This window comes from Arvicanthis niloticus, chromosome 30 (assembly GCF_011762505.2).
Source record: "Arvicanthis niloticus isolate mArvNil1 chromosome 30, mArvNil1.pat.X, whole genome shotgun sequence".
NCBI classification, from domain to species: Eukaryota; Metazoa; Chordata; class Mammalia; order Rodentia; family Muridae; genus Arvicanthis; species Arvicanthis niloticus.
Genome location: NC_133438.1, coordinates 2622554 through 2636071, shown reverse-complemented (window position 1 = coordinate 2636071; position 13518 = coordinate 2622554). Strand labels below are relative to the sequence as shown.

Here is a 13518-nt window from a genome sequence, read left to right as displayed (position 1 = left end):
TTCTTTCACTCTTTCTCCCAACTCTTCCATAAGGGTCCTGACTTTAGTCTAATGGTTGGCTGTAAGTATCTTCATTTGTCCCAGTCAGCTGCTGGTCTATACTTTCAGAGAACAGCCATGTCAGTCTCCTATCTGCAACACAAAACATCATCAATAATAGTGTCAGGGTTCGGTGCCTGCCCATGGGATATATCCCAAGTTTGGCAGGTCATTGATCAGCTATTTCTTGAGTCTCTGCTCCATATTTGTCATGACATTTTTTTTTTTTTAGACAGGAACAATTCTGGGTCAAAGTTTTGAAGGTAGTTTGGTAATCCCATCCCAGTCCATCTACTGGAGTCTGTCTCTCATTACTTTTGCCGGCAAACTTATGGAAGTAGAAAATTTAATCCTGAGTGATTTAACCAAGACCCAAATGGATATGCATCGTATGTACTCACTGACATGTGGATATTATCCAAAAAGTACAGAATACCCATGATACAACCCACAGACTGTAAGAAGTTCAATAAGATGGGAGATCTAAGTGAGAATGTTCCAATCCCAATTAGAAGGCGAAAGAAATTAATTATGGGTAGCAGAGAAAGGTTGGAACACAGGTGAAAGAGGGAGATATATTCTATATATATACATATATAATACATATACATATGTGTGTGTATGTGTGTGTGTGTGTGTGTGTGTGTGTAAATTATGCTAGTTTACTAATGTGGCAGTAGCAGATTCTACTTTATTGTCCATGACATCAATAATGCTGGGAAGTTAGCTATAGTTTTAGTGCCAAGCATGTGTTTCTGCCAAAAGTGGAAACATTTTTAAATTCGTTATGCATCCATAAATAGCTTGACTTCAAGACCAGACAGAGAATGTGTTTTGACACGAACATGACTTGTTAAGGTTTCAAAAAATGTCAGTTGGCTCAGGGTAAAGTATCAACATGCATATAGGTCAGATATAAGAAGAATGGCAAAGCTTTCCTTGCAAGTCTGAGTCAAAACCTTTATGAAAAATTGCTTAGTGAGTACAAACAATACCACCCAGGGCTTCTTCAACCTAGTTGTGTGTAAATTGAGACTCCTCACCTACAAATGCTTGCTGTGTACAAAAGCTACAAGCTTACTCAGTTTTGTACCTAATGAATATAATGAGTTTCAAATTTCAGAGTCAGCAGTATAAGAGAACATGATTGAATGAATTTACATGTATTTATGAGTCTGTCTTGTCTTTATTCCTTTATATCTCCCAGTCATGAGTCTAGGACCCAAGCTGCGTGAGACAAGAGAAAAGTGCCAAGTATATAAGCAGGTTCCATAGAAGGACTACGAGGGAAAATATATTTTCATCACATTGTTCTTTCGGGTATTTTGGTCAAATGTATAGAAAGGTAACTAATACATATTTAGTACACTAATATTACTAAGATTTGTCATTCAGGAAACACAAGGTTTGTTAAACATAGTTAAGAAGAGAACAGTTATGCTATACATAAAAATCTGTCCAGAAACATCAATTGATTGATAAATGGTATAAAATAAACTTGATTTTAAGTAATATATAAGAACAAGGGTGAAAGGTGTGTGGCACAGATATTATATTAAGAGCCGAGTACTCACAGTCTCTTTTTCTCAGCACTATCAGCAATGCATCTCTCAATTGTCACCTGCCAATGCAAAAAGAAGTTTCTGTTACCAAGGTTGGGATAGCACAGGTCTATAAGTATAAACATAATATGGAGAAGGCAATTTGAGAGCATGGTAATTTAGCAAAATAACAGTAGCTGGTTCTATGTTAAGGTGGTGGGGAAAAAGCCATCAGATTTTACCTAAGATCACAGGGCCAGCCATGAAATTCACTTCTGAGGAACTGGTCTAAAATATACTAAGGAAGCATTTTAGTTACCCCATAGCGGTCAGGCCAATATTACATCAAGGGGCACATCTCCCTTGGCTCTTGAGTATTGAAGTATGCTGGATCCAGGAATTGGTAAGACTATGGATGTTTCCTTCATCCCTATGAAACACACATAGCATTTTCTGGCTATGAAAAAAATGAAAAATGTGAAAGTTAGCCAGCAGATATGCTTTTGTGTCAGTGCTCAGGAGGCTCAGAGAGTTGTGATTTGGAATATTTAAGGAGAGAATGATGACCACATTAGTCATCACTGAGACATCTGTACAGATAGAACTGGTAAATTTACCATTCTATCTATTTGTATTTGTCATCCTGGACATATCCAGTTGTGTATATTGTGGTCTGGTTCTGAGATGTCAATGATGGATCTACTATTTTGGCCCCTCTGGATAGTCCTACACTGTTTTTCCAGTAGATATTTGAACATAGCATAACATACATTACTTTAAATTTTCTATAATTTAGAATATTAAATATACAAAATAATGGGTCTTGCAGAGAAAAGGAGGAGTTGGGTCAATCAAAGCAGTAGGTATAAAAATGCCTTGAAGAAACTTTCTGCCCCGGCCCGCGGGGATTCGACGAGACCTTAGGGAAGGGGGCGAACGAATGAAAGGACAAGAGACACAAAGAATGAGAGCAAGTCTGGGTTCTGATCAAGCTCTGAAACTTTAATTTTGGGGGCAGGTTATAAAGACACAGCAAACCGGGAAGTTAGGGCAAGGGTCATTGTTTAGGGCTATCTTACTATGGAATCCTTACTGTCTAAGACCTTCCCACTGTCATAATCTTATCACCCTAGACCATCCCACTGTCATAATCAGCTCCAAGGAAATGCCAGACATTCTTTAAGTTCCTGGGACCTGAGACCTGTGAACGTCCTTTCTTAACCTTGTACTGACTAGACTTTCTAAAACAGCAGGTAATTTCCTGGGTTTGGCTCCCGGCAACTTTCTATTTTGTAAGCCAATAAAACAGAAAATAAAGAACAGACTACACAAAATTAAAATGAATAAAAAGGGAAAGCAGAAAAGGCTAACAATACAAAAATAATCCAAAATGTGGGCATGCTTGTGGGCATACCTTTCTAATAAAATAAACATGTGGTTTTGTCTGTGTCCATCCTTGACATGAAGCATAGTTATTGTGAGTATAGTTTGAACCATCTCTGCATCTCTGAAATGAATTCAACATTATCATGATAAATTAGGTTTATTTTATTATTGTATAAGTTTCACATTAATATAGTGAACTTATAAGGAAAAGCAACACATAGGTAGGTTAAAGTATTCAAACAAACCCTTGGCCAATCCTAAAATCTATGGATCTCAATGAACTACTAAGTAATTAGTGTCATCATTCTAAAGACATAGACCACTGTTTAGTATTTTACAATTTCACTGTTAATTACATTTTATGCCCTTATCCAGTCCCCACCACCCACACAAACTACTTACTAGCTGTTTGAATTTCTTCTTTGAAATCTATTACCTCGTTGATAATTGGCAGTTGCATATATATTCATTTTACATCCTGATTACTGTTCCCCCTCCAGGTCATCCCTGCCCACAATCCTGCCCCCTATTCTACCCCTTCTCCTTTGAGAACTTCGCCACCGCCCTCTCACCCAACTCCCAACACACACACAACAATTATCTGCAGGGCTAGGCACATCTTTTCCCACTTTGGCTAGAAAAGGTAGCCCAGCTGTTGGGCCTAACAGGAGGTCTAATCTCCATTCCACCTTCGCCACGTCGCTATGAGGAACCGTGAGGAGCCAGGGAGAGGCTTTTAGTTAATGAGCAACTGGGCCCAACTTCCAGCTGGAGGAACCCAGAGTGTTCCCAGCAGACTACCCACAGCATGGCTGGCGGGAGGAACCCTGGGATCCCCAGCTTTTTCTTTTTCCCAACACCCAGCTAAAGAACATATCCACAGACAGGCAACAGGTTTGGGATAGCACCTGCTCTACTTGTTCAGGGCCCAAGTGAAGACCAAGCTGCTCATCACCTACATATGTGAACGAGATCAAGGTCTAGCCCTTGTATGTTGTTTGGTTGGTGGTTCAGTCTCTAAAAAGCCCAATGGTCCAGATATTCCTGTTGATTACCTATCCCTTTCAGAGCCCTCAATCTTTCCCCCAACTGCTCCATTAGAGTCCCCACGCTCCTTCTACTGTTTCGCTATGTGTCTCTGCATTTGTCAGAGTGAGATGCTGGATGGGCAGCTATGAGAAACTCCTGTCTGCAAGCATAACAGAGTATCCTTAAGAGTGACAGGGATTCTCACCACTATACTAACGAGGACGATGACAACACACGTGTCTCCACCATTCAAAGATAGTTGATATATCTAGGTTGGGTATTGGGTTACACTTCAGATTGAGCATTACCAAACTTATAAAACCTTTTAGTAACATTTTTTAAAAAATTGTATAAAAGCAAAAAGGAAAAGGGGGCATGGGATAGGGGTTTTCTAGGGAGGGGAAATGGGGAAAGGGGGTGGCATCTGAAATGTAAATAAAATATCCAATAAAAAAATACCTAAAAAAAAAAAAGAGTGACAGGGATTGATGCTTGTTCATTGTATGGGTCTCTAGTTGTGATAGATATTCCTTGGCCATTCCCTCAGTCTCTGCTCCATCCCCCTTGCCTGCATTTCTTGTAGACAGGAACAATTTTGTGTAGAATGTTTTGTGGATGGGTTGTTATCCCTATTTTTCTACTGGGGTCCTCTTTAGCTAAAGAAGGTGGCCTCTTCAGGCCTCCATATCCCCAATGATGTGAATCACATCTAAGATCACACTATTGATTCTGGAGTACCTCTCCTATCCGGGTCTCTGGTACCTCCTTGAGATGTTCCTCTACCTCCCTACCCTCACCAGATGCAGATTTCCACTTATTCTTATAGTCATCTGGCCATCTCCCCTGTTCCTCCCACCCTTGATACTGATTCCCCCATACCCCTTCTCATCCCTCCCCAACTCAGTTCTTCCTCCCATCTGCCCCCAAGACTATTTTATTAATACTAGCAATTGAGATTCACGTATCCTCATATTAGCCTTTTTTCATGTTTAACATCTTTAGGTCTGTGGACTGTATCCTGGGTATCCTGGCTCCACTTATAAGTGAGTACATACTATGCATAAGCATATTCTTTTAGGTCTGGCTTACCTCACTCAGGATAATAATCTCAAGTTCCATCCATTTGTCTACAAATTTTATAATGTCTTTGTTTCTTTGTTTTTAATAGTTGAATAGTATTCCATTGTGTAGATGTACCACATTTTCTTTATGCCTTCTTCAATTAAGGGACATCTAGGTGGTTTTCAATTTCTGGATACTACAAATAAAGCTGTTATGAATATAGTTGAGCATGTGTCCTTGTGATATACTGGGGCATCTTTAGGGTAAATGCCCAGAAGTGCTATAGCTAAGTCTTGAGGTAAAACTATTATTTCCACTTTTATTCAGTCACTTCTTAATTTTATGTTGTATGATCTGTTGATATCTTGGGCTAGTTCTTGTTTCTGTGTTGTTGAAATTCTCTTCAGAAAGTTCTAGTCTATCCCAATTTCTAAAAGTATATTGGTTATATTTTCATGTAGTAACTTCAGTGTTTATTCATTATTATTTCATTTGTTTAATGTTTTGGCAGAACATTTCTCTTTCTTTTTGATATGTGAAAAATAATCAGTATTCCATGGAAAAATACAGGCCTCTCCATCCAGGATACCAGGTACCAAACTGCAGATCTTGAACACCTCCACATCCCTTCTAAATCCAATTTCCTGGTCTCATTTCTATCTCTGTTTCAGACTACGTGTTGAGACGCACATTTTCTCATGCATCAATCTCCAGTGGATCATGCAGATCTTCTGTTGGGGGCCGACTTTTAGCAGAAAGCGGCTATCAGCTTTGCAGCCATCTTGAGCCATATACCCTGACATGAGACTTGGATTACAATAGCCTACAACAGCTGAGCACACTCCGATAATCTTGGTTTAGATACCTTGAGATTACAGGTGCGTGAGATTAAAGGTGTGTGAGATTAAAGGTGTGGGATTTAAGAGTGTGACTTAGAAGTATAGAGATCAGAGTTAGAGACAAGACCTAAGGGCATGATTAAAGGTGTGACTTAGAGGTGTGGCTTAGAAGTAAGACATATAAAAGGCAGAGACAGAACAGATCAGAATCAGACTATAGAGAGAGAATCAGACACATCAGACATGATGAGGTAGAGTCTGCCCTCACCCTCGCTCTTGCTGAACCCCGACCTGCGGACCGGAGCGGCAGCTTGGGCCGGGATACAGTGGCCACCCCAATGTGGGGCTAGTGTGGACCCCAACATTAATCTTCCACTTGCAGCATCCCCCCAACCACTCATTGCTCTATACCATCCACATCTTCAAGTAGCACTTCCTGGGTAAACATAGGCCACTCAAGCCAGGGGAGCAGGTAGGCCAAATGTGAATCTTTACCTTCTCCAAGCCAAAAAAAAAAACCAGTCTCATCCCCAGCTGTGGAACAGACCACCTACTGCTGCCTCTCCTCAATCTCTGCCCACATTCCGAGTGCATTAAGCAGATACTGGTGAAACACAGTAATTTTCTATTATGAAATATAGAAAACTCCTATGAAGACTCCTCAGCTTCTCTCCTCTTTGAGTCCATCCATACGCTTAAGTGTCAGACCCCAATACCTAAAATCACATTTTAGATGCACCACACTATTATCAATGTCCTAGAAGAATTTTTCTAGTAGGCAAAACACTACAACCACACTCTCCTAAGGAATGAGGTGAAGACAGAAACCAAGTAACAAACACCAACCTCAAACCCAAAGAATAAACTCTCAATGCCTAGATGTACATTCTTCCTAGACCCAGAATCCTAGATACAGCATTAAAATACATAATCTGTAACATTCTGGGCAATGTGTCTCCACTAAAGCCCAGCAAGCATATGATAGCAGACACAGAACTTTCCCCAATAGCTAAAGAACTAGAAAAAAAAAACTGAAATATACTTTATTCATATTTTGGAAGTCATTAAAGAGAACATAAAAAAATCCCTTACTGAAACATATGAAAACAGAAATAAAAACAGTGGAAGGAAATAAATGAATCAATTCAAGACATAAAATTGGAAAGAGAATTAGTAGAGAAATCCTGAACTGAGGGAAGTCTGAAAATTAATATTCTAGAAATTCAAAAATGGAAACTCAAAGGCAATACTATAAATAAAATAAAATATAACACAACTTATAAAATCTCAGGTATTGAAGATATGAAAGAAGAAATTGATAGTTTATTCAAAGAAGCTGTTAATTTAAAAAATCTTCTCAAAATAATATCCAAGAAATCTCAGACAATATGTAAAATAATCAAATATAAAATGATAGGAAGTGATTAAAGACAAGAAACTCTGGCCATAAACACAGAAAATACATTCCATAAAATCATAGAAGGAAAATTTCCTAATTTGAAGAAGGAGATGCCTATCAATGTAATGAAAGAATATAGTATAACAAAGAGATTTGGCTAGAAAAGAAAGCTCCCTGGGAATATACTTTGAAGACACTAAACTTAGAAAAGAAAATTATTCAATAAATGCACAAGGGTCAAATATTAAATAACATATGAAGGTAAACCAATCAGAATAACCCATGACTTCGAAAAGGAGACACTAAATACTAGATGAAGCTGGACTGATGTGTTGCAAACTTGAAGAGAACATAACTGCTCTGACTATTATCCCCAGGAAAATTTACACTCACAGAATGTGAAGAAATATGAAATCACAAAGTAACACCAACTTTAAGCAATAAAAAAACAGCTGTACAGAGGTGCTAGATGGAAAAAAAACATCCTACAGAGGTTAACTACACCCAAGAAAACAAAATAATTAAAAATCTCAGAATAGGAAATAAATAAAGGAGAAACAGGTGATATATACACCAACTCCACTGCAATACTGCTCTTAGCACCTTTCCACATCAATGGTCTCAATACTGCAATAAAAAGACAAAGGCCATAAGAATGGATATGGATGGAGTATTCATATGTTGCATCTAAGAAATACATGTTAACTTTAAGTGAAAAGATTTCCTTAATGTCAAAGAATGAAAAATTAGATTACAAGAAAATAGGCCTTACCAGCAAGGTACTATAGCCATGGCAAAATCAGACAAAATAGTCTTCCACCGAAAAGTAATTTTAAGTGATACAAAGAACACAACATATTCATCAAAAGAAAAAAAACCACCATGAGTAAATTGCAGTTCTTAAAATCTAGTCACCAGAGACAAGTGCATTCATGTTAATAAAAAGAATACCAGTAGAGCTTAAGTCACATGTTGACACTCACGCACTGATAAGTGTAAGACTTCAATAACCCACCTGATCCAAATGACAGGTCATACCGACAAAAACTAAAACAGAGAGATTCTGAAGCTAACTGATATTATCAACCAAATGGACCTACAGATAGACCTACAGATATTTACAGAACATTCCATTCCCAAACAAAAGAACATACCTTCTTCTTAATACTTCATGAAACTTTATCCAAATACAATTACATAGTTGGACACAAACGATGCCTCAAAGCAAACAACAAAACTGAAGTAACACACTCTACTCTATAGTCTACTATGAATTAAAGGCTGAATATCAACAATTACAGAAACAACGGAGGGATTACAAATTCATGGAAACTTAGCAACTCATTACTAAATGAAAAAATTACTTTTGTGATAAAAAATAAGAAAGGAATTATAGACTACTGAGAATTCAATGAATGTGAGTATACAGCATATTCATGGGACACAGTGGAAATGATTGTGAGAGAGAAGTTCCTAGCACTAAATAACGACATAAAATATAAATGCAGACGTCTCATACTAGCAACCTAACAACATACCTGAAAGCTCTAAAACAAAAATAATCATAAAGAAGAGGTGTAAACAGGAAAGTCAAGGCTGAAATAAATAAAATAGAAAGAAAAATAACGAAATCCAGTGCAAAGAATCAGTGAGATAGAGAGTAGAATCTTTGGTAACATCAGTAAAACTGACAAATCCTTATCCAAGAAACTAAAAGGTAGAGAGATGTACAAGGAAAATGTCATTAAAATGAGAACAAGCTGACATTACTTCCTCAGAACTTGTTATTGACATGATGTTACCTTTGTCTCCATGTGGACAGACTCTCAGAGATGGAAGAGGAAGTTTTAGATTCTCAGGATGACAATAAGGCACAGGTGTGGTATATGTGATTTAAGCTATCAATTTAAGTAGAAGATATGTTAGTTAACACAAGTCAGATTATGTGGAAGTTTTTTTTTTAATATTGCATATTTAATTTTCTATGTTTTTAAGTTGGAATACTATTATACTTTGACAAAAATTAGGAAAGTGCCATTAATTATGTTCTACATAATCTATGTTCTATACTTATAAGAGAGTACTACATAAGAGGGTTTTGCTCTTTGGATAAAAAAAACCAGCAACACAACAGAACAAAATGAAAATGTTTTCTTGCAGAGCATGTATGTACATGTGCTCTGGTTATTTTCTGTTTGTATATTCAGTCACATTTGGAATCACTGGCTCCAAGAGTATTCAAAATCACCCAGAGCTCCCATTTTCACCATCTCTTACTCTTCCTGAGAATTGATCCCTCTGCTCCAGCTCCTTTAATTACCTTTGTGTCCTAACACCCCAGGATAGCAGACTGTGTAGACCAACTTTTCAGCCTGTGCCTGTGTAATTCAAACACAAATTGAAAGTTTCTTAAAGTTTGTGATGGGGAAAAGGGTGATGTCAACTCCCTCATTGGGCAAAGTCATTGATACCTCTTGTGAAATCATCTTGACCTCAGAGGAGATGAGTTCTCAGTATATCATCATGTCATCTCATGTGGGTGAGTACAGGGAAATAAGTTGTCTGCCTCACAGACCAATAATGTCCCATTCAGCATCTGCCATCACAGACATACTTTCCATGGTGAGTCTTAATGCCTTCCCTCAGGCCTGTAGAAGACAGGACAGTTTGCAGCCAGCCATTTGAATTAAGCTCTCTGCGCTCTGTGCTTCTCTCTCTCTCTCTCTCTCTCTCTCTCTCTCTCTCTCTCTCTCTCTCTCTCTCTCTGGGATACTATGCAGCATCTTCTGAATGCTATAAGAGGTTATGATCATCTGAGTTCTGAGCATCTCACCCTTGTTTACCTCAGGCTGCCACTGGGTCACCTCAGAGATTTGTAGTTTTCTTTTGGAAACACTGGTGCTAAGTGGTACAGGGACAGGAGGCTATTTTTCTTCTGTAGAAACAAAGAGCAACAGTAATATCTTCCTGTTCATTTATGAGCATTGAGGTTTGAGAAAAATTAGACACTTGGGAGTCAAATCTCAATTGCTTCTAAGGAGGTTTCTTTGGCTTGCCTTTTTCAACATCACTTGGTCAGGACTGAGTTTTCATGTCTGTGCTGCTGTAGTTTCTACCTTGCAGAAATACCTTTGATCAACATCTTTTTCTTTGGACCAAGGTATTTATATATCACTTGTGCTCTCTATCTCAAGAAAATACTTTCTACTGTGCACATAGATACATATAAAATTTCATTTGACATATGTTTAGAGAACCATGATAGAATAGTAACTGTATACTTTGTGTTAATCTCTTAATTCAATAAAAGGATGAAATTCTCATGCGTGTCATCCCAGTATTGAGTGAATATTTTAAAGTAATAAGTTCATATTCACATGAAATTTATGTGTTTTTATTTGACTAGCATTAGCATTTTGATATTTTATATATGATATATGCCAATAACGTATCTTGGAAAATAATAGCATAAGTCAAAAACAAAATGGAGTATGAAAAATATACTCAGAATTCCAAAGTAAATAATGAAGAGTTCCAAACTCCGGAGACCCTTCCCCAAGTCTCAGGAAATCACAACCACCCAAAGATCACAAGAAACCATACCTGGATGCAATCAGCAGAGGTTTATTAGGGGAGAAACCTGGCAGCCAGTGGTCTCACCACGCACTCGTGCAGGAGTGGGGTTCGACCTCTACATCCAGTCCATGTAGGGTTTTAAAGGGAAAAACCACAAACCAGGGGAGTGGGGAGGGGGTGAGGGGTTGCCAAGGATACATAACATAAGAATAGTGAAACATTCCAGAGAAACCCACCCTGAATGGTTAGTGTCATGTGGAAATCACCCTGCATTCTTCTCAAAAATGTGGTTTTTATCATGTCATTGTGTCCTATCCTGTTATTACCAACTATTTCAGATTAACTATCTTCTGGCTATAGCCCCACCTAGGTGGCAGCATCTTTATCTGTAGTCAGGAATGTGTCCTCCTGCTTTGGGCCTCTCCCACCCATAGGTGGGCCTATTGTTTGAGGCTTGATTCAGGGGCAGAGTGTCCTTCACCTGGAATGTGTCCTGGGGTGGTGAAAATCTTACATTCAGTTCCTCGTTCTGGAATCTGCACTTCTGCCTAGGTCTAAGGGCAAAGAAAAAGTCTACATATTTCATAAAATGGCCTTTATAATTTTTCACTCTACAATAACATTTATTTTAAAATTCATATGAAGACTACCAAAGAGAAAAATCAATGTTGTTTCATATAAGCTGGTGAATATTATTTTCTTTTAAAGGTTGAGTTGATTGCAGTACATCTCTCATTGACAGGAATGGAATATGGGAAATATGTAGGGAGCCTAAAAATCATAATAACACTTTCTTTCACCGTTTTAATTCCTCACATAGAACATCTGTGAGCTAGAAATCATACATCATTTGTAGAGCCATGTGAAAATTGATGACACCTAGCAAGAATTTTGTAAGTTTGTCTTTACTTTACCTCCAATGTTGTGACAAAGGTCTGTGGAAACAATTGGAAGTAGATTGAGCCATAGAAATGTTTTTCGTAAAAAACACATCTTGAGGGCTCTACAGAAGGCTCTCTGGGTTAAGAGAGCAAGCTGCTCTTACAGAGAACAGGATTTTAGACTTCATCCCACACATCTGACAGCTCACCCCTAATTGTAACAGGTCTGGGTACAAAGACACATGCACCGAAGTTAATATTCCCACATAAAGACACAAACACATACACATGATAGAAAACTAAAGAAACTTATAGAAGTACTTTATTTCTCCATCTGAATGTATATAAAGTCTGATACAAAATATTTTCTTGGAGTGTTTATCAGCACAAATTTTATATGCATTGAAGATATAAGTCTATGTCCATTGTGAAGTGCCATGATATAATACTGATTGACATTCGTCATAATTTGAGAGACTGGCATCCAGAGACATGATCATGGGGATCTTTTTCCTGTCCCAGACTGTGCTGGGAATGGTGGGGAACTCAGCCCTGCTTTGCTCTTTTATCATTGCTGACTTCAATGGGATAAAGACAAAGCCCACAGACCGAATTGTCAAACACCTGACCTGGGCCAACATGATGGTTGTACTTTGCAAAGGAATCCCTCAGACAATGACTGCTTTTGGTCACACATGTTATCTAGATGACATTACATGTAAACTTGTCTTTTATTTGCATAGAGTTTGCAGGGGATTTTCTCTTGGTTCCACGTGTCTGTTGAGTGTCTTTCAGGCTATCACTATAAGCCCCAGCAATTCAAAGTCTGCACACCTCAAGGCCAGGATACCAAAAATCATAGGTCCTTCCTTGGTCCTGTGCTGGTCCCTGTGTCTACTTGTACATATCTTCATGATCATGACCATAACTGACATGAGAAATAAGGGAAATCTTACTGAGTTTAGACAATTGGTGTACTGTTTATCAGTAAAGTCTTCCAAACATATTTATACAGTATATATAATCATATTGGCCTCCAGTGATGTCATGTGTTTGGGACTCATGATATGGACAAGTGGCTCCATGGTGTTGTTCTTATTCAAGCATGAGCAGAGGGTCCAGTATATTCACAGATCCTTGGCTACTAAGTCATTTCATGAGATCAAAGCCACACAAAGTATTATTATCCTTGTGAGCAGTTTTGTAGTTCTTTATGGGACTTCCTTCATCTTAATGATGTATTTTTCTTTCCAGGGTGAAACAGATACATGGCTGATCAATGTCAATGTGGCCATGAGTGCATGCTTCCCAGTACTCTGCCCCTTTCTGCTCACCAGAAACTATACTAGGGTTTTTAAGCTCTGCATTACTTAGAATATATCAAGCGTTGTGGCCTTCCCAACCTTCAACAGGCCTTTCTCAGCTTTCAGTAGGCTGAGCAGACCTTGTGCACTTGCCACAATGGACCTTATCAACTTTGATGGAGTCATCTGCCTAGGTTGCACTTGCCTTGGTGGAGTCATGTAGCTGCCTGTGGTCATGGAGCAACTGGGTTCACCTGAAAGGGGGGTGGGAAATGAAAAAGGAGAGGACAGAGAGGCAAGAAAAGCATGAAGCCAAGACAAAGTTTTCTGATCAAGACTGTAAGTTTAATATTCAGCTCTTCTAATTTAAAGAGAAAGCCCCACAAAACCCGGAGATGGGGAAGGGAACCCATCCTTTGTCACAGCCAGAGATGTTTCAAGGCAAGCTCTGCAGGCAGTCTT

At 38.5% G+C, this 13518-nt stretch overlaps 1 protein-coding gene across 1 annotated transcript; it reads left to right on the top strand.

Annotated features, from left to right (window-relative positions):
• Positions 1–9716: 9716 nt before the first annotated feature.
• Positions 9717–13126, top strand: LOC143440561 (vomeronasal type-1 receptor 4-like). The gene is made up of 2 exons (XM_076927390.1): positions 9717–9917; positions 12227–13126. The coding sequence occupies exons 1-2, from the start codon at positions 9717–9719 to the stop codon at positions 13124–13126; spliced, it is 1101 nt and encodes a 366-aa protein (XP_076783505.1).
• The last annotated feature ends 392 nt before the right edge of the window (positions 13127–13518 follow it).

What these genes read in the sequence shown, in the direction of transcription:
- LOC143440561 (XM_076927390.1), top strand. Translation starts at nt 9,717, where the DNA reads ATGGGGAAAAGGGTGATGTCAACTCCCTCATTGGGCAAAGTCATTGAT. An exon ending in TCACAGACATACTTTCCATG is followed by an intron (nt 9,918 to 12,226) that starts GTGAGTCTTAAT and finishes TCATAATTTGAG; the next exon opens with AGACTGGCATCCAGAGACAT.